Below are 20,647 nucleotides of genomic sequence, written 5' to 3'. Positions count from 1 at the left end.
TCATTTTTTAAGAAAGATAATATGAAACAGAAGTGGGATTTATCTGTGCCCTTTACTATCAGATTCATTACCCTTTCATTCTCCCTAGAAGCAAGTCGTATAATTAGCTGTGTATTCTCCCAGTCTGTTGAAAAAAAAAAACTAGTGTGTATTCAGTGGGCAGTGCAAGTATTGTTTCGTTTCCTTTTGTAAAGAACTTAAATGCTATTTTTCTATGTATAGTTATTTTTTTTGGTAACTTATTCTTTCACTCTATTTTGGGGGGAGGCAGTCTATCCATGTTTACATATATTTACATCTAGTTTATTCCTTTTAACTGTTAATAGTATTCCGTATGATATAGAACATTTCATTCATCCATTCCTCAACTAGTGGACATTAGAGTTTTATGCTTTTTGCTATTAAGAAACAATTACATGTATCTTTTTGTGCACATGAGCTAGAGCTGCACTGTTTAAGTAAACCAGGACACATGGCTATTCTTGAAATGTAGCTAGTCAGAATTAAGATGTGCTGGAAGTGTTTATGAGAGAGCCCATTTCCCCATATTATTGCCACTCCTTCATATTGTAGACTTTTCTGTTTTTTCCAGTCTTAGAGGAACAGGTATTTGTACTTTGCTTATTATCAGTGAGGCTGAGCACTTTTTTATATGGGGTATTGGTCATTCAGATTTTATCTTATGTGGATTGTATGTTTATATCGTGTCCCCAGTTTTATATTGGAGTGCTTGCCCTTTTCTTGCCGATTTGTAGTATTTAAAATTTAAAAACAACAGCAGTTTGTGGCCCATTATTGGTTGATGAGTTTGTTGTGTTTGCCAGAAACTTCTGTGCAAGTCTGATTGAATTATATTGACTTAAGAAGTACTCTTTTCAATGGCTATTTATTTATACCTACTGTGTTCCAACATCTCTCTGAAGTGTGGGAGATGATGAGCATGACAAAAATCTGTATCCTTAAAGAGCTCACTGCTTAGTGCGGGTACACACAGGGTAAATAAACTGGTACCAAAAAACAAGAACAACAACGTATGCAAGGGCAGTGAAGTCAGAAAGCACTTAATCCTGTGAGAACAAGCAATTTGATAGATAGTGATCTTCATAAAAAATACTGTATATGTCTTATTCACCACTGTGTAACCTAGTCCAATGTCTGGTACCTGCTAGACAACCTCCTCCTCAAAATATTAGCTAAATAAAGTATCTAATATTGACAGCTTCAGGGTCCCCAAGCCTGATGTGTAGCGTTGGGACTGGTTCAGTCAGACGTGTATTAGTTTTGAGAGATGGTAGAGTTTTTCCATCAAATCACAGGTGTATACTGGGAGTTTCTCCAAAACGGAGACGCTATCTATGTTATTTATTTTTCTGTCTCCATTATCTAGCAGAGAGAAGAAAAATTGTTGAATGTTCAGTGAGTTGCTATAATGAGAATAATCAGCTTTAGTTCATCTGAAGACCTGGGAGGTGACTGAGGACTCACCCTGACCTCTTCTTTCTTTGAAGCCTTGGTACCATCTTGAACGTAACCTGTGACCTTTAGAATGGTATTCATTAGACTTTGGTTACTGCTCTCAGAGTAGCTACCTCACTCTGAGCATTCCATGATGGCTGACCATTTGGAGCCTAATTTTTATGGTCATTCTTTCAGCGGACACTGGTTAATCTGAAACTATGTTTCTCCCTCTTAATGAGGATACAGAAATAAATCAAACATGAAGCCTGTCTTCCAAGAGCTTACAGTTGGCCAAGGGACAAAAGACATATGCAGATCATTGTAATACAGAATTGAGAGGAGGGAGCTATCACTTTGAGTGCTGAGCAGAGTGGAGGTGACATTTGGACATCAAATATGCATTAGATTTGTCAGCGAAAGGAGGAAAGAACATTCCAAGCAGAGACAATGGCATGAACAAAGTCTCAGAGGTGGGAAAAAGGTTTTTTGGTGGGAAGGACACAAGACCATTATGACCACGAGTATATCGAGGTCATGGACTCATTTCAGGGACCACGTGAGTTAAGAAACCTGAGTGAAAGGGCAGGTAAATATTTGAAGAGAGATACCATCTAAAGACATTCCGACAACTTTAAAAACACTTCTCTCTACCCAAGGAATTGTTGAAGCTAAGTGATGCACAAGAGTTCATTATACTAATATATATGTGTGTGTATGTGTTTTTGCGTATATTTAAATTTTTCCATAAAAAGTTTAGCAAAAGACAAAATACAAATTCCCACATGAACTTTTAAGATTAAATAAATAAAGTAATTACGGTAAAACATCCCCTGCTGAAAGGAATAGTAGGAGATAAACCAGGAAATGGACAGATCTATGTTGTAGATGCTTTGAGGGGTCAAACTGAATTAAAGTTTATTTAGTCCTACCATATAGCAAAGGATCTGCGTATGTCAGCAAGCCCTTGAAGTCTCTAGTAGAGAAGTAACTTAATCTAAGAAGATTTGTTTTATGGGAAGGAAAAAAAACAAGAAACTTGTATCCCTTATTTAGTTGAATGTTTGTTGCATATCTTTACTATGTGCTAGGTAGAATCTAGGGTTATAAAGATGGATAATTTAAGGCATAGTTCATGCCATGAGGGCTCACCTTCGTATATATCCAACGTCTACATGTTTATATATGTATATAAAATATATATAATATAATTCTGTTGATAATCTATATATGTTTTGTACTTGCTGCTCTATTGCATTCCAGTTGTTTTACTTTTGTTGGAATTTCATCAGCGACTCTAGATCTGCTCCCTGATCACCACCCCACCAGCCCCATCATGGTCATCAGAAATAGTGACTGATGTACTGATGTAAATAACTCCTGTTACCAGAAAAACATTCAAGACTTGTTTATTTTCCTTTTGTTCTCTTCTTCAGTAGTAACATGACGGTTCCTTGTCTTCTGGAAGCTGATGGGACCGAAATATAGGCACCAAAGTGGTGACAGAAGAGATCTCAGGAGAAAGCATTCTGCCTTGTGCTTGGGACAGCTGCTGGGCCCACCATGGCTCCAGTGAAGATTAGCCATGTGGTGTCATTTTCCTCTCAGGTATGTTAATTAGCAGGCATGGTTTTTTCTTGGTGACTGAAAAGAATGAAAGGAAAAAAAGAAGGAGACTTAGCTCCACTTTCAGGAAACTCCCAATTCAACAGAAGAGCCATTTTCCCTTCTTTAGGAGTTCAGAGTCAAAGGCAGGAAATGCAGCTCTTGCCCTCAGGTTGCTCTCAGAGCAGTGCAGGATACATAAAAGCAGGCCTCAAAGGTAAAGAAGGAAGCAACCTCAGGATTCCACCCTTCTCTGCAGGCAGCTGGCAAAGCTATAGGCCCAGAGTCTATACCAGGGTCCCCAGAAGGGCAATTTAGTCACACTGTCATTGAGATCAGACTAGGGCACTCAAGGTCATCCCTGACCTGTGAGGATAACACCACTGCCATCAAAGGGGATCTCAGCATCCCTCCTATGAATCCACTTCCAGGAAATCGCAGTTATCCCGGTTAGTGCTCGATGCTGGGCCCTGTCCTCCGCTGTCATCTCTATCCATTTCCTGCTCCTCCCCACATGTCCCCTTCTGTTACTCTAGTCTTTCTCAAGGGGTGCCATTGGTGTTTTGCGTAGGAGAAGTCTTCGTTCTTATAGTGATATCCTATGCCTCGTAAGATGTTTAGCCTCCAGATCTATGGCCTCCAGACCCTAGTGATAACAATGCTTCCTAGTCACTATGACAGTCAAAATTATCCCCACATTTCAGAAAGCCCCTTAGAGAATCTTTAAGAACTACTATGTCAACTCCAAAGTGAAATAAAATAAAAATTACTGTTATCTTTCTTAGCTACATGGTCAACCTAAATGGTTTTCTTCATGGACTCAGCCTTATAAAATGCTAGAGGACATTAGCTCTCTTCTAATATTGTGATTTTCAAGCTGTGCTAGAAATCCACTTCTGGAAGTTGAAGGGAGGGGCCACAAGTATGTCTCCAGGCTCCTCAACCAGTGCTTTAACCATAGCTCTACTTTTATTTTTGAAAATTTTTAAAATTATTTAATAATGATAAGTAATATTGATAATTAGTATCAAAATATTTTTGAAAATATTTAGTATTGAAAAAATAAATAATCTTTAGTGTAAGATTTCAGTTAAAAGGAAGGGTTTTATTGCTAAAAAAAAAAAAAATAATAAGATTGAAAACCATGAGTCTAGTCTCCCCTACCTTAACTTAGGAAGAAATTTAGATCCAGGGAGAAAAAGTAGTTTGCTCAAGGCCTTTCCACCAAAAAACACCTGACTTGGGTCAGAACTGAGAATTTTATCTCAGTTTTAATATTGTTGTCTTTGAACAACATCTCTAACCATCAGTTGTAAACTTAGAATAAAAATCTTTGTGTTTCTTATCTCATAGGGTTACTTTGAAGATACATGTCTGTGAAAGCACCTTATAAATGAAATGAAACAGTCATCCCTGCATATGGATGGGTTCCACATCCCCAGATTCAGCCAACCACAGATCAAAAATATGCAGGGGAAAAAAAATTCCAGAAAGTTCCAGAAAGCAAAACATGAATTTACTACATGTTGGCAACTATTTACATAGTGTTTATATTGTATTTACAACTATTTACAAAGCATTTACATTGTATTAGATATTATAAATAAGTAATCTAGAGATGAGTAAAGTACATGGAGAGATATACATACATACACATTTTATATAAGAGACTTGAGCATCCACCGATTTTTATATCCATGGGAGTTCTGGAACCAATCCCCTGGAACCAATACTACAGGAAAGACTATAGTATTATGTGGTGTTTAAGAATTCTGAATTCAGACACCAAAGAGTTCCAACTTTGGTTGGTTATTTGGTCTTGTGGCCTTGGGTAAGTTTCTGAACTTAAGTGTCCGTTTGTTCATCTTTAACTAAGAAGCAGTGATAGTAACCACCTAAAGTTGTTATGAGGAGGATTAAATGAGGTAGTGGAAACCAAAGAAGAGATAAGCAATGTCTATAAATCCCTTGGTACATGAGAGATGGACTCCTGTCTAAAGCCTTTTCCATTAGGATCCTGGAAAGGTTTAGGTGTATAGAGATCCCTCATTCATGGACATCCTTTTTTCCCTTGATGAGGTTCCTCATTTCTCTTCCTCTCTCTGACTTAGGATCCCAAATATCCGGTGGAGAATTTGCTGAACCCAGACAGTCAGAGGGGACCGTGGCTCAGCTGTCCTCAGGACAAGAGCAGGCAGCTGAAAGTGGAGCTGCAGCTGGAGAGGGCAGTGCCCATTGGCTACATCGACGTGGGTGAGTGAGTTCTCCAAGGCCTGGGAGCCTCTGTGGGGAGCACAGGAGTACCGTTCCCTCCCAGGGCTGCAGCAGTGTGTTCGAATGCAGTCTCCTGCAACAGCCTTCCTGGAGCAAGCCCTACCTGGCATGAAGGGGATATGTGGCCCTTGCCCTTGGGGCAGGCATTTGACATTGCTGAACCCTATGAGTGCCATTCCCTTAGTTACACAGCATACCTGCCTTGCTTTGACCTGAGCGGTCTCGGTGAAGCCTTAGGACATTAACAAATCTGAGTGCCAACAGATAGAACTTATATATGCCTCTAAATATCAGTGGTATATAGTGGTGGTCCAGTGGTGAAAACTATACTTCCACCGCAAAGAGCTTTGATCCCTGGTCAGGGAACTAAGATCCTGCAAGCCGCCCAGCATGACCAGGAAAATGGTAAAATTTAATTTAAAATTAAAAAAAAAAAAATATATATATATATATATATAGGGACTTCCCTGACAGTCCAGTGGTTAAGACTCTGCGCTTCGCACTTCCACTGCAGGGGGCATGGGTTTGATCCCTGGTAGGGGAACTAAAATCCCATGTGCTGTGCAGTGCCATCAGAAAATTAAAAACAGAAAACTAAAAATACAATTAAAAATAAATATCAGTGTCAGGAGGATGCCTGGGGATGAACTGTGCAGGTTCATGCAGGAAGGCTCCATAGGCGTTTTGGGTTGAGAAAGCTGGTCTTAGAATTCTCTAGAAATAGAGAATTGACAAAGACCATCTGTCTCAGCTGTGTCAGGACAGAGAGACATCAGGCTCCCTAGCAAGGATTTCAGAGAGAGACAGAGTTTAGCACTGCCCACCAGAGCCAGAGGACTGGGAAACTGCAAGTCTCTTGGGTCAGGGAAAAGTTTCTGGCCGGGAGGAACATGGGGAGCCTTGATTTAGCGGGCTGAGGTCTCGTCCCACTTCAGTTACTGGCTCACTGTTGCTTGACCTCTCTGGGCCTCCCCTGAGCTCTAGAAAGGAGGAATGTCCTCTGCCCACTGATCCCCTTGTGGGCAGTCAGGGGAGTCCATCATCCCACCTTCACTTTCTCGCAACCTTCTGTCCCCAGGTAACTGTGGTTGTGCCTTCCTGCAAATTGACGTGGGTCGTTCCTCCTGGTCCCTGGACAGACCTTTCGTCACCCTGCTCCCTGCAACCATGCTGATGTCCCTGGCTGATTCAAAGCAGGGAAAAAACCGCTCAGGGGTCCGCATGTTTAAAAATGGTAAGGAGAGGGAGTTCCCTGGTGGTCCGGTGGTTAAGACTCCGTGCTCCCAACGCAGGAAGCCTAGGTTCAATCCCTAGTCAGGGAGCTAGATCCATGTTGTAACTAAAAGATTCCATGAGCCAAATAAATAAATATTAAAAAAAAAAAAAAAAAGATGGTGAGGAGGGCAAAAGCAGAAATGAGAGACTGAGAGAGACAGTGGTAATGAAAAAGAGAGACGCTGGACTCTAGAGGGCTGTACCAGCTGGAAGGTGTGTATTGTGGGAGGGAGCCTAAGCAGGGACTCACTTACTTCTGTTGGGGGGGGATAGGGTAATGAGTGAACCATTGCGTGGTGTGTTTGTGTGTGAGTTCTCTGTGATGACAATACCTGATAGCCAGCGATACTTATGAGCTATGATTTATATTTACACATAACATGTGATTCAGTGAAGCCAGAAATAGAACCCACATTTGTGATTAGAGTGTTTGTAGAAATGTGTATAGGGCTTCCCCGGTGGCTCAGTGGTAAAGAATCCGCCTGCCAAGCAGGAGATGCGGGTTGGATCCCTGGGTTGGGAAGATCCCCTGGAGAAGGAAATGGCAACCCACTCTAGTATTCTTCTTGCTTTGGAAACCCCATGGATAGAGGAGCCTGGCAGGCTATAGTCCATGGGGTCACCAAAGAGTCGGACATGACTTAGTGACTAAACAACAACAACAAATAAACGTGTGTGAGTATAGGAAAATTATTTCTGTAAGTGAAGGAAGGCTGTGTGGTGGTTGTGGTTATGTTGTATACAGTGTTTTCTGAGTCCTCTTCACTGCACATCTCTGTGGTCACTGGGCACTGCACAAGAAATACATGGTCTGATTCCTGGCCTCCAGGGACTTGCAGTCTAGGAAGGACTCATACATCTGTGTCTAAATTGGAGGCACTTGTAATGTTGTGAAGGAGAAGTGACCTGGGATACGAGATGAGAGACTTTAGTTCTGGGAATGGAAGATGAGAAGGGTTGGGAGTACTGGTCTGTGATCCAGTGAGCAAGTATGTAGAGCAGGTGGTGCCTTGAGGGAGATTGAGGTCTCATGGTCCAGGAAGGATAGATGTAGCTCAGCTGATCCACTGGGCAAGTGGTCACCCCAGACTCCAACCCTCCGGATACCTGCTGTTAAAATGAGACAGTGGTAAGGTTTGTGGAGAGGTATAGACCGAGGATATAGTCACGCTGGGAACAGCGTGGCCCCCGGCCAGAGGAGCAATGGTGGGAAGGCAAAGCGCTGGGTAGAGAGGGCCCTGACTGGCCTGCGTGGTGCTGCCAGACCCTGAGCACCCGAGCTGGGGGGAGGAAAGGCCTCCCTTCTCCCTTAGGGTGGAATTCTCTCTGTAGTCCCAGTCCTTTCTTTCCTCTCCTCAGTACTGACCTTCTCTCCCTTTCTCCCTACCATTCATGCATTTCATTTCTCCCTCATTTTCTTCTTGTTTTCTCCTTGAGGCGATTTCCTGGCCCCAGCCTCAGGTGAGTCATGGGATCGACTTCGCCTGACCTGCTCCCAACCCTTCACACGTCATCAGCCCTTTGGCCTGGCCTTCCTGCGGGTGTGTTCCTCTCTGGACTCCTTAGACGACCCTGTGGAGGGTCCCTCGGTCGCTGTGAGCTCGGGGCTGAGCCAGGTATGAACCATGGGGGACCTAGCATGTCCCAGCCTTTTCTGTTTCTAGTTAGGAAGCTGGTGTTTGATTTGGGGATGGATACACACACACATACACATTCAAATATGAATATAAGGTCTTTCCTGATGGTCCAGTGGTTAAGAATCTGCCTTCTAGTGCAGGGCATGGAGGTTTGATCCCTCATGGAGAACTAAGATCCCACATGCTACAGAGCAACGAAGCCTGTGCACTGCAATGAAGACCCAGCACAACCAAAAAGAAAATTAATTAATTAATTAAAAAAAAAAAAACCAGGGCGTCCCGGTGGCTCACTGGTAAAGAATACACCTGCCAGTGCAGGAGACACAGGCCTGATCCCTGGTCTGGGAAGATTTCCACATGCCACAGGGCAACTAAGCCCATGCACAACAACTCCTGAGCCTGTGCTCTAGAGCCTGGAAGCTGCAACTACTGAGCCGACATGTCGTGACTGCTGAAGCCCACACACCCTAGAGCCCATGCTCCACAGCAAGAGAAGCCGCTGCAATGAGAAGCCCACACGCGGCAACTGAAGAGTAGCCCCTGCTCTCTGCAACTAGAGAAAAACCCTCATCGCAATGGAGACCCAGCACAGCCAAATAAATAATAAATAAATAATTATTAAAAGAACCCAAATACTCACATAAATGGGCTTGTGGCCCTTTCTCACAAATAGGCATGAACACCGTTCCTTCAGCCTCACACACAGATGAGCCAAGCGAGTGAGCCCTCAGTACAGTGTGCACAAAGCTGTTGGACCATTTGTTCTATTGTCATTCAGTCACTGAGTCACGTCTGACTCCTTGCGACCCCAAGGACCACAACACACCAGGCTTCCCTGTCCTTCACTATCTCCTAGAGCTTGCTCAATCTCAAGTCCATTCTGTTGGTGATGCCATCCAACCATCTCATCCTCTGTCATCCCCTTCTCCCTCCTGCATCTTTCTCAGCATCAGGGTCTTTTGCAGTGAGTCAGCTTTTACCATCAGGTGGCCAAAGTATTGGAGCTTCAGCTTCAGCATCAGACCTCCCAATGAATATTCAGTGTCGATTTCCTTTAGAATTGACTAGTTTGATCTGCTTGCAGTCCAAGGGACTCTCAAGAGTCTTCTCCAACACCACAATTCAAAAGCATCAATTCTTCAGTGCTCAGCCTTCTCACATCCATATATGACTACTGGAAAAAGTTTTCTAGTTATTTTTTCTTTCTAAGGCTGATCCAACTACTCCTGCTTTCTTACCACTCATGTCTCCATTTATCTTTTCAAGCCAATACCCTCCACCATAATTCACTCACAAATATGAAGATATAATCACACAAGGCTAGAGCCAGAGTTCTAGAGATGAAAAAATACTTAGAGATCATCAAGTCACAACCCCATCATTTTATATCTCAGATAGGGAAATGTATATATTTTAATTCACACAGTGAGTCAGAGCAGAGTACGGACCGGAAGGAAGCCAGGTCTCCTGCCATTACATCACAGCGCTTCCCGGGCACACAGTACATTTTTTAGAAGCTTCATTTGGCAGAACCAAAAGAATTTTGATTCCCAGGAGTGAACCTCACAGATGTCACTCCTGTTGAGGTTACTGGGGAGGGAAAAAAAAAAAAAAGAGACCACACTTTGGGAAGAGAAGATAGAGTTGGAGCAGACAGGGGGAGAGAGGCTTTTGTCACATAGCCTTGGGAGAGGCCCAGAGCGCTGAGGCAAGGTAAGGCCTGAGATTTACTCTTCCCCTGTGGGAAGGGTTGCAAATGCAAAAGGATCAATGGAAGCAGTTCTCTGTGCTCTGCCGGGTTCCAACATTGTCCCTGTGGGTTCCGGAGCTCTGTGGCCTGGCTATTCAGTAAAGTGGGAGCTCTGGGAGATTAGGGACCTGTTTGTCTTGTTCTATCAGGCATTCCTGGCAGGTAGGACGGTGCCTAGAACAAAGTAGACTTTCTAGTATAAATGTTGATTATATAAATAACCTTTCAGAGGGGAGTGGTAGGTAAGGTCACCATAAAATTTATCATCCAATCTGAGATACTTCAAGAGCCAAAAAGAGTGCTATTAGTAATTATACTTAAGACAGACACAAAGGAGGGTGTCCCGGGCATACTAGGACATAAATAAATGCTTCCTGGAGTCTTTTCCATTCTGGCCAGATATCTAAATTACTCTGCACCTTTAGGGCCATGGTGGGATCAAGCAGGAGGCAGTCAGCAACTTGGAGTCATGTCAGACGTTGAACAGCCAGAGTAGAATGACACCCATTGCAGGCCCTCTCTGATGCCGCAGGGAGAGGAGGTCCGGAAACATTTCTGTAAGAGAGGGTTCATACGTGGAAACAAATGGATGGCACTCAGTTATACAATTTTAAGATGTCTAAAAAAAAAAAATGCCATAGACTTTTTTCTAATATGTCATTCTAATGGTATATTATTGTGAAATCACTATATAAATGCTTATAATCCTGTGAGGTAAGATCTTTCATGATCATTGATTTTCCAGTTAGGAAACAAGCACAAGAGAAATATAGTGGGTGTCCCAGGTCACTGCCAAGCAGTGACTGGATTGGAACCCAGGCCACTAGACTCTGCTTCGAAGCTCAATTTCTGATAACATGCGTGCGTGCTCAGTCACTGCAGTCCTGTCCAACTCTTGCGACTCTATAGACTGTAGCCTGCCAGGCTCCTCTGTCTATGGGATTCTTCAGGCAAGAATACTGGAGGGGGTTGCTGTGCCCTCCTCCAGGGGATCTGCCTAACCCAGGGATTGAACCCATGTCTCTTTATGTCTCCTGCATTGGCAGGTGGGTGCTTTACCACTAGCGCCACCTGGAAAGGCTTCAGCTCCTGATGCTTGGTCTCATTTATAGTTAAAATTAGAAAACCATCTCTACATATCCATCTAGTAACCCTTTCTATTAGTATTCATTCCAAAATTTATGAGACAAGATAAAAAAGAAAGAAAAAACCTGGAAAATTAAATATTTTAAAATTAATGTTAAGTCCAAGATGATATTGTAATGGTATATTAGAAAATTGTGAATGTGAATAAAAATGCTACTTCTCAAACTTGTAGAATGAGGTCAAAGTCATGCTTTACAAGAAAGACATATATATGTATAATTCCCTACAAGAAAGAAAGACATTTACCTTTAAAAGAATCTGTGAGGGAATTCCCCAGCAGTCTAGTGGTTAGAACATGGAGCTTTCACTGCCAAAGGCCCGTTTCAGTCCCTGGTTGGAGAACTAAGATTCCACAAGCTATGCAGTGAGGCCAAAAATAATAATAAATAGAATCTGTGATAGAAGAAGGAGAGCTTTTGTTTTGTTTCGTTTTTAGAAGAGCTTAAAATTAAAGGAAAAATTTTTTTAATTTAAGGGAAAAAAGAAAATTTGGAAAAAGATAAAAAGGAAAAAGCCACAAATGACTTGACACAAATAAATTAAATTTTGATAAATTAAGAAACTGTAGCATACCACATGAATAAAATCTATGTAGAAATTATCCAGTACTTGATTATTGCTTATATAGACATTTCTGAATTTAGAAGCCAAAAAGTTTATAAGATGCCTGTTGATAGTTACAGTGTCTGATGCTAGAAAGAGACATGGGATATCTATATACACATCTTTTTATAGATAGCTAGAAGTGGTGGCTAAAATTGGTAGGTTTTTAGTTATAGGTGAGCAAAATTGTTCACAAAATAAAACGTCCTGAAATTTAAACATTTAAAAGAGAAAAATGACTAAAATATCCCCAAATAGTTCAAAATAGAACTATTTTTAAATATAAAGAAATACCTATGTGTGTATAATTTGTTTCTGTCACATGGGTATATAGAGATGAGTGATTTGAGTTTTGTACCTACGTGAACCAATTTTATATGTGTTCTATTTATATATGTATAAACTTTTAAAAATATGTGTTGTTGATCAGTCACTAAGTTGTGTCTGACTCTATGACCCCATGAACTGTAGCATGCCAGGCCTCGCTGTCCTTCATCAGCTGCTGGAGTTTGCTCAAACTCATGTCCACTGAGTTGTATATTTATGTGTATGCATGTGTACATGCTAAGTTGCTTCAGTCATGTGCTCTTTGCAATCCTATAGACTGTAGCCCGTCAGGCTCCTCTGTCCATGGTATATGTATATGCTGTACTATGCTTATTCACTCAGTCATGTCCAACTGTTTGTGACCCCATGGACTGTAGCCCACCAGGCTCCTCTGTCCATGGCAATTCTCCAGGTAAGAATACAAGAGTGGGTTGCCATGTCCTCCTCCAGGGGATCTTTCCAACCCGGGGAACAAACCCAGGTCTCCCGCATTGCAGGCAGATTCTTTACCAGCTGAGCTACCAAGGAAGCCCGTGTATGTATATACATGTATACAAATTTGCATATAATATGAGTCCCATAGCCCTGGTTTTCCCAATAGCTTGTGTTCTTTTATCTTGGGGTCTTTCAGGATCATAACAAAATCCTTAATACTGGGAATGAACTACACAAAATCACCAAATCTCACATCTTAGAGCTGGAAAAGTGTGTACATAGACAAGCCAACGTGCCACATACAAGTTATAGCAAATACAGTCATTAAGCTGAAGCCCTGAGTTTGGTAGTGTCCCTGGCATTATTTGACAGTGCCCCCTGGTGGTGAATGTGTGTACTTCATATTTCTCCATTTTCTCCTCAGGGCTCTTCTGATGCTCAAGAGTCTGATCCCAGCCCCTGGCTGGCTAATCCTTCCATCCGGAGGACATTCTTCCCAGATCCCCAAACGTACGTAACTGCCAGAGTGAGGTCTCTTGGCAACTTCTCAGTTCTTTCTCCTGGAGGAAACTACCAGATCACTCACAGACACACAGGACCTGTCTGGGTTCTCTCAGTTACTTCCACACTCTAGGCCTCACCGCATCTATATACCAAACCTGGCTTTCTTGGTTAGATGCTTCTGACCTGGGTGAGCAAAATGTAATCTCTGTTCTGAATGAAACCAAGTGCTCCATGTTTCCCTGCAGGACCACCAAGGAAATCTCCGAGCTCAGGAATATCCTAAAGCAGCTGCAGCCAGGGACTCTGGGGCGTTCAGCCTGCATGGTGCTTTCAGCCGCCCATAGGGCACCTCCAGCCCGTGTGGCAGACCCTAAAACCAGCCATGCAGAACCAGGTCCCAGTCATCAGGACAGCGCAGGTGAGGCCCCATGACCTACCTTTGGCTCCTTACTTCCCAGCACCCTCCTTCCTCCCTGAATGCATCATTGCTACACAAGGATGGCTCACAAACAGGACTTCAAATGGAGGAAAAGGTGGTGGTCAGTGTCTTGTTCCCAGAAGAAAAATCAAGTATTGTATATAATTGAAAGAGCTCTGGCCCAGGAACCAAAAGTCCTTATCTCTTTGGGCTTCAAATCTTTTCTCTTCAAAGTGAAGGAATTAAACCAAATAGTATTTAGGCCTCTTGCAGTTTTAATGTTCTGTGAGTGAACGAAGGAGGACAATTAAGTCGAGGTGGTGGTATATGGAGCTTATTAGAGACATGAAGTAGGGGAGTAATGTGGTTTCATCACAGAGAGAGAAAGGATTTAACATTTTGGAGTTCCTACTTTGCACCAGACATTGCTAGGCACTTTTACTAACTAATGTTCGCCACAAACTCATTTTACAAAAGAACCTGAGGCTACATATTCTAAGTCACACAGCTAATAAGTGGCAGACCAGGATTTGAACCCCAGAGTTCTTGTCCTTCTCACTATTCTGAACAGCCAGAGAGCAGAAACAAGTAGCATTCTCACTCTAAACCCTTGATTCCACTCATTGCTTCATTGGGAAAAATTTTTTTAAAGGAATGGTTTGTCATTTCAAAGAACTGAACAAATTAGTGAAATCATGAGTATATTATTTTATTGCAGAAATAGGGTACTTTTTTTTTTTGATAGGTAAGAAGTGGATTTATTTAGAAACGCACTCCACAGACAGAATGTGGGCCATCGCAGAGAGTGAGTCCTGCAGCAGAAATAGGGTACACTGGTTACCAATTGTAATAAATTTCCCCAAAATTTAGTGGCTGAAAACAATATTTACTGTCTCACGGTTTTTCATGGTTAGGAATCCAGGTGTGACTTAACTGGGTCTCAGACTCTGGATCTGTCACAGGCTGCCATCGTTCCAAGGCTCAGCTGGAAAGGATCTGCTCCTTCACCCCTCCACATGATTGTGGTAGGGGTTCAGTGCCTCTGAGGGCTGTTGGATTCAGGCCCCCCTCAGTTCTGCCATGAGAGCCTCTCCATAGAGCATTTCACATTGTGGCAGCTTGCTCCGTTAGAGTGAGCCACCTCGAGGGCAAGAGACACAGTGCTAACAAGAAAGGAGTCAGTGTCTGGTAACCTCATCACAGAAGTGCCATCCCATCACTTTTGCTATATTCTTTTTTTTTTTTAACATCTGCACTAGATGCTTTTTGTTTTTTGGCTTCACCGAGTCTTAGTTTCAGCACGTGGGATCTTTGATTCCCCCAACAAACTGGAACCGGCTCTTTAGTTGCAGCATGTGAACTCTCAGTTGCAGCATGTGGGATCTAGTTCACTGACCAGGGATCAAACCCAGGCCCCCTACATTGGGACTGTGGAGTCTTAGCCACTGGACCACCAGGGAATTCCTAACCATATTCTATTCATTAGAAGCAAGTTCCTAAGTCCTTCCCACACTTAAGGGGAGGCATGTATATCAGGAATCAGGAACCAGTGGGAGTCATTCTACAAGCTGCCTTCCATATAAGGAAGGATGCAGGTTATCATTTTAAAATACGGAGAATGAGGAAGGAACTCATCTTTGGGGGGCATGCTACAGACTGGGTGTTAGAGCTATGAAAACACTTAACATATAGTAAATGCTGGACTTCCCTGGTGGTCCAGTGGTTAAGAATCCACCTGCCAATGCAGGCGACTCCGGTTTGATCCCTGGTCGGGGAAGATTCCAATGCAGCAGGGCAGCTAAGTCCTCGAGCTGCAGCTACTGAGCCCGGAACACCTGGAGCTGTGCTCTGCAACGAGAGGAGTGACCGCTATGAGCAGCCCTCGCATCACAATGACAAGTAGACCCCACTCACCGCAACTAGAAAAGGAGCACACGAGACAGAAAAGACCCAGCACAGCCAAAAATAAAAATAAATAAGAAATCTAAAATATATATGTTATATATAGTAAATCCTGTATGTAGTGCTCCATAAGTTCTGAATAACTAGACAAACCGTTTTTGCTAGCTTTTGTTACTGCTCTTTGACAGATATTAATTGCACATCTCTATGTGCAAGGCTCTGGGCTAGGTGCCAGGGACACCACAATAAATAAAAAAGCAGTGCTTCTACCCTGATGGAGAGATACGCATCCATGTCACACAAGGAAATCTAAAACTTAAAACGGTGATAAGTACTTCAAAGGCAAAGCATAATAGGATGACCAGCTTTCGATGAGAGAATCCTGCCTCATAGCAATTAGCATTTCATCTAAGACTTGAAGAGCAAGAAGGAATTGACTAGGGAAGGGGGATAGAATATTCTCAAAATAAGGAATTTCATATGTGAAGGGCCTTTTGTTAATGAGATAGATTTAATGAGCGTTTCTAACACAGAGACCAGATCAGAGGAGCAGAACATAGAGAAGGACATGGGCAGGACAAAGAGGAGGAAAGTAGGAGCCCGCAGGTAAGTAGGTCAACCTGAAAGCCCCAGATCATCTCCCCTAACCTACTGTCCTTCTGCACCTGTCCACCCCCCACTCATGTTTCAGTTATGCCAGAGAGCACCCTGGTGTCTGGTCTTGCTCTCATGGTCTGGACTTACAAGGTAGCAAGAGAAAAGATGTCCTTGTCTACATGGTGTCAGGCATGGAGCTAGACAAGGCGGTGGCCCTGGAAGCAAACCAGAAATGAAGACAAGTGTGCTATATCTCATGGGCTTCTTTAAAATTTAAGTTGTTTTCTGCTTCAAAGGACACCATCAAGAAAATTAAAAGACAGCCCTCAGAAAAAGGGGGGAAATATTTGCATATTGTGTATTCAATAAGGGGTTTGTATCTAGAAATATAAAGGAACCCTTCAGTTCAGTTAAGTTCAGTGGTTCAGTTGTGTCTGACTCTTTGTGACCCCATGGACTGCAGCATGCCAGGCTTCCCTGTCCATCACCAACTCCCGGAGCTTGCTCAACCTCATGCCCATCAAGTAGGTGATGCTATCCAACCGTCTCATCCTCTGTCGTCCCCTTCTCCTGCCTTCAATCTTTCCCAACATCAAGGTCTTTTCCAGTGAGTCAGTTCTTCACATCAGGTGGCCAGAGTATTGGAGCTTCAGCTTCAGCATCAACCCTTCTGGTGAATATTCAGGAGTGATTTCCTTTAGGATTGACTGGTTTGATCTCCTTGCAGCCCAAGAGATTCTCTAGAGTCTTCTCCAATACCACAGTTCAAAAGTTGTAAGGAACCCTTACAATTCAATAATAAAAGATAACCTCATTTTTTAAATGGACAAAAAATGTCAGAGTATGTGGGAATAGAGGAGTAGGAAGTGACTATGAATGGGTTCAGGGTTTCTTTTTGGGGGTGATAAAAATATTCTGGAGTAAGCTATAATAATCAATGACCTCGTGAATATCCTAAAACCACTGAATAATCTAAAAGGGTGAATTTTATGAGATGTGTATTATGTCTGTAAAAAAAATAATAATAATAATAAACCTGAAGGCAGTGATAGAAGCTCTGTTCTCAGATATTCAAAGATGAAATGACTTCCCTCAAGTCTGATACATCAAGTGAGCAAACCAGGACCCCAGCCCAGGGCTTCTGGCTCCACAGCAGCTCGTCTGCACCTTTCACCCTGGTTTGAGGCCCTTTCAGCCCCGAGGGCCTCTTGCTAACAGCTGGTCTGTAACCATTCTTTCTCACAGGCCTGTATCCAACTCAAACTCTCGGCCAAACCAGCGGAGGCTAGCAAAGGCAGGCCAGAGAGAACACCTGCGGCCCCAGGCCGGAAGCAGCAGAGTCCAGGAGAGTGGGTGGTGCCCCATTTGTGCAGGTGAGTGGCGTGGGCACAGGGGTGGTTGGGGGGTACTCGGCGTCCCTTGAGGGAGGAATAGGAGATCTGGGAGTGCTGCCAGGAACCAGGTGAACTTGGGCCCCTGGCCTCTGTCATCTGCAGTTACGTACGAGTCTGTGTTAAGCACCTCCTCAGGTTGTGTTCACCAGGCTGAGGAAGGGACCTCGGCTCTGTCTTCGGGAGAAATGTGAAACAAAGCAAACTGTAACACTGTCAGCGAGGACCTAGAATTTCGTTCAGAACTTCCTCCGTGACCAAATGCTGCTTCCCCTCTAAGTCTCTGTTCAGGTGGTTCTTATTTGCCAGGTCTTTTCTGACCTCAGATAATCTCTCCCACTGAGCTCCTGCCGCATTCTCTGATTCCCCTGGGCTTAGCACTTCTCACCCTGTACTTTGTGACAGTTACTTGTGGTCACAAGTTACCTTTGCCCCTAGACGCCATAGTCCATGAGGACAGGTCTGGGCTTACATCCCTCAGCGCCTCACACAGTGTCAGGCACATGGGGCGTACTCAAAAAATGTTTGGTGGACTTGTGACTGGATGTCATCAGGTATCAAATATTCAACCCTAGTAAAATTTTCTTGTGAAAACAGCTGCATTTTGCCAGCAGATGTTCCCTTCAGGCTGCATGGGGTGACCTCCCGCCCGGGAGTGGACCCAGGGTTCTTACCTCCTCCTTTTGTCTCCCCCTCAGGCTCCTTCAGCATGGACATGCTTCCCCAGCACGCTGCCACTTGTGGAGGGGCCTCCCCGCCTCCCCCAGCCTCTCCCACCTCATCACCATCTTCATCTCCACACGTACTGTGGGTTTCCTCCCCAGAGAGCTCGCCGCCCATTTCCTGGGTCCAGTGTCCTATCTGCGAGTTGCCATTCTCGGCAGGAGAAATAGAAGAACATGCCAGTACATGCGGGGAGGTCCTTTAGGCCTGAGCCATGAAGTCCTGCAGCCTTGGCCCCCCCTCCACCGTCTGTGACAGAAATGGACGAGGGGCTCTCTTGACAGTTGGGAGGGGCTGACGAGGCCAGGCCGCCCCCTGTCCTCCCCACCACTCATTCCCTTAGGACTCTCCACCTGAGGGCACCTCTGGGCCCAGCCTGCTCCCCACTCCCAGTTGTCAAGGCTTCTGTCACCATGGCGCCCTACTCTCCCAAGGACAGCTCCATGTGTCTCTTCTTTGGGACTTCTGGGATAGAATTGGTGAGCTCTCAAGGGCTTCAGGACACAATCCAGAACATCTTCCCCTCAGTGAGTGATGTGTATCCTCGTGCCCATTTTCTTGAGAGAAAAACTGAGGTCCAATGAAAAGAAAAGCCCCGCCCAACAGATAAGATCCTGTGGTGTCCTGGGGAAAGTGAGTGATTTTTGAGTATAAGACTGACCTTCAGTGCCCCATGAACTGCACTCTTAGTGTCCTTTGGGACTTTCCTCCTTAGGATAATCAGGTAACAGTGTTGCTGTGTGACTTTAAGCAAGTTATTTATCTTGGGTCCAGAGTTAACCCTCAGTAACAGAAAAAAAAATTCCCATCCTCCTGTTGAGTTTTATGGGAATCAGACAGACTAAAGACTGAGGAGTGGCTGGCTGTGGAACCTTGGGCGAGTTCCAGGCCACGTCAGCACATTGGGGCAGTTGGACCAGAAGGTCACTATGGTCCCTTCCACCTGTGGTTTTCTAAAATATATTCCTGCCATTTTTGAGCATCTGTGTCCTCTCTCCTTTCCCAGAAGGTTTCGTTGTGTGGCACTAACACCAGTTCCTCTGGTCTCCAGGGTACAGGGCAGAAGGGGAGCAGCTGGGCCTGGCAGAGGGAGGGCAGAGTTTGGAAGGGGTAGGAAGGAGAAAGCTGGGCACAGTTGGGGGAGCAGACAGAGGAGCCGGAGTTCCCTCCCACCGTCCCCGCCAGCATAGGTGGGTGCAGCCATGGACCCCCTCACGGTAAGAGGCCTCTGCTCCCTGCCTTCCCCTATCCTTGTCCCATTTCTGGCTGTGATTAAAACAATAGATTGACTCAGAGGAGTGGCAGGGACAACGTAGCTGCCCGGCAGGTGGGAGACACCACCCTGCGGGTGGGAGGAGAGCGGTTGGAGGCCCAAACCTGGGCACAGAAGGACAGGCGGTGAGGAAGGGCTGGGCCTGGTGGGAAAGAGGGCCACGGCAGCGCCGGGGGCTCGAGGGAGTGCTGCCCAGAGCAAGAGAGGGCAGAGCTGGCGAGTTGGTGAAGGAGAGCCTGGTGGGATCCTACCACGAGGCCTGGTCAGCACTCAGGGGCTTGGGAAAAACCCAATTCAAAGACCCTCCTGTGCGGACGTGTCTGGACCTGTCCCTCAGAAGCTCTGGGACTTCACCAGGGAGGAGCAGCTGGAAGAGGATGTCAACAAGATGGGAGCAGGTCCTGGAGAGATCTGTGTGCCCGCCTGGGGGTTCCTCTCCCAGTGCAGCCCTGTCCTGCTTCAATCTGCTCCTTTCCAGGCTGCCCACATCAGCCTCACTGTGTGTGGCTTCCTGTGAGGTAGGAGTTGTGCTGAGGGAGGGGCCTCCTGTCAGAACTGAATGAGTTACTTGAATGAAGAGTGTGAAGAACTCTTTCCTAACCTGAGAATCCACACAATAAAATAGTGACTTAAGAACATGTTTTTAATCTTCATATCTTTAGGAGTTGTGAGAGTCTATGCCACTGGCTTTTAAAGCTGAAGGAAGTGGCCATAAACTAAGGAATGCAAGGGATGTAACTCTGGAAGCTGGAAAAGGATTCCGCCCTAGAGCCGCCCTGCCCCACTAGCACCTTGGCTTTAGCCTCATGATATGATTTAGTTCTGACTGCGTGAACTGTAAGAGAATAAATGTGTGTGGTTTTAAGCTACTTATCTTAAAAAAAAAATGCATTTTTCAACCAAGACCAATTTTCTAAATATTATCAGCATTTCAAACCAGTCAATGGGATATTGTTTACTAACAGCTTAACAAAAATATACAAGAAGCTATTACAGTATGAAAGGGTATTTCTAAAACGATTAATTCCTGGAAAATATGGGCATGAAGTGTATTCCCTACACAGACATAACTGGGCAGGGGAGGGCATTCATATCGTCATTATACAAGATGATCACATTATATAAACTATATACTAGAGTATATATCATTTAATGTAGAATTTAGTTTCAGAGTAAAACAGATAAAAGTGGTAGTATCGTTATTTTCCTTCTTAAAAGAGGGAAAGTGTTTACCTACTTACCACATTTGGGAGGTTTTGAAGTAGAGATTCCAGAAATCCAAAAGCCACCTACTACTAATAATTTTTATTTGAGTTGAGAAGTACCACAGAA

General features: G+C 44.2%; 2 protein-coding genes and 1 long non-coding RNA gene across 5 annotated transcripts in view; 2 read left to right on the top strand and 1 right to left on the bottom strand.

The window, feature by feature from the left end:
- The first annotated feature begins 2,926 nt into the window (after positions 1-2,926).
- XNDC1N (XRCC1 N-terminal domain containing 1, N-terminal like) lies at positions 2,927-19,024 on the top strand. 2 transcript variants are annotated; one of them, XM_043905983.1, is made up of 9 exons: positions 2,927-3,063; positions 5,172-5,313; positions 6,413-6,568; positions 8,047-8,225; positions 12,932-13,017; positions 13,257-13,429; positions 15,865-15,937; positions 17,174-17,301; positions 18,018-19,024. In XM_043905983.1, exons 1-9 carry the CDS (start codon positions 3,019-3,021, stop codon positions 18,245-18,247), a joined length of 1,212 nt encoding a protein of 403 aa, XP_043761918.1. In that variant the 5' UTR covers positions 2,927-3,018; the 3' UTR covers positions 18,248-19,024. The 2 variants fall into 2 exon arrangements, with proteins under 2 accessions (XP_043761918.1, XP_043761928.1); XM_043905993.1 differs by lacking the exons at positions 12,932-13,017; positions 13,257-13,429; positions 15,865-15,937; positions 17,174-17,301; positions 18,018-19,024 and having other exon boundaries at positions 8,047-8,231.
- LOC122696263 lies at positions 2,980-18,070 on the bottom strand. Its single transcript, XR_006341720.1, has 3 exons — positions 17,994-18,070; positions 10,416-10,551; positions 2,980-3,099 (listed from the first exon to the last, which is right to left on the bottom strand). It is a non-coding gene; the product is annotated as an uncharacterized LOC122696263 (long non-coding RNA).
- Positions 19,024-20,647, top strand: part of LOC122696246 (short transient receptor potential channel 2) — a 17,439-nt gene continuing 15,815 nt past the window's right edge. For both annotated transcript variants that reach the window (XM_043905962.1, XM_043905972.1), the window contains exon 1: positions 19,024-19,259. In XM_043905962.1, coding sequence (XP_043761897.1) covers positions 19,245-19,259 — 15 coding nt within the window. In that variant the 5' untranslated portion in view covers positions 19,024-19,244. The remainder of the gene's footprint in view (positions 19,260-20,647) is intronic.

This window comes from Cervus elaphus, chromosome 1 (assembly GCF_910594005.1).
Source record: "Cervus elaphus chromosome 1, mCerEla1.1, whole genome shotgun sequence".
Taxonomy (NCBI): domain Eukaryota; kingdom Metazoa; phylum Chordata; class Mammalia; order Artiodactyla; family Cervidae; genus Cervus; species Cervus elaphus.
The sequence above is the reverse complement of the archived record's forward strand: the minus strand, read 5'-3'. Positions and strand labels throughout refer to the sequence as shown.

Coding starts and splice junctions, on each gene's coding strand:
- XNDC1N (XM_043905983.1), top strand. CDS start 3,019: ATGGCTCCAGTGAAGATTAGCCATGTGGTGTCATTTTCCTCTCAG. Junction 3,064..5,171: donor TGGTGTCATTTTCCTCTCAG/GTATGTTAATTA, acceptor TCTCTGACTTAG/GATCCCAAATATCCGGTGGA. Junction 17,302..18,017: donor GTGGTGCCCCATTTGTGCAG/GTGAGTGGCGTG, acceptor TCTCCCCCTCAG/GCTCCTTCAGCATGGACATG.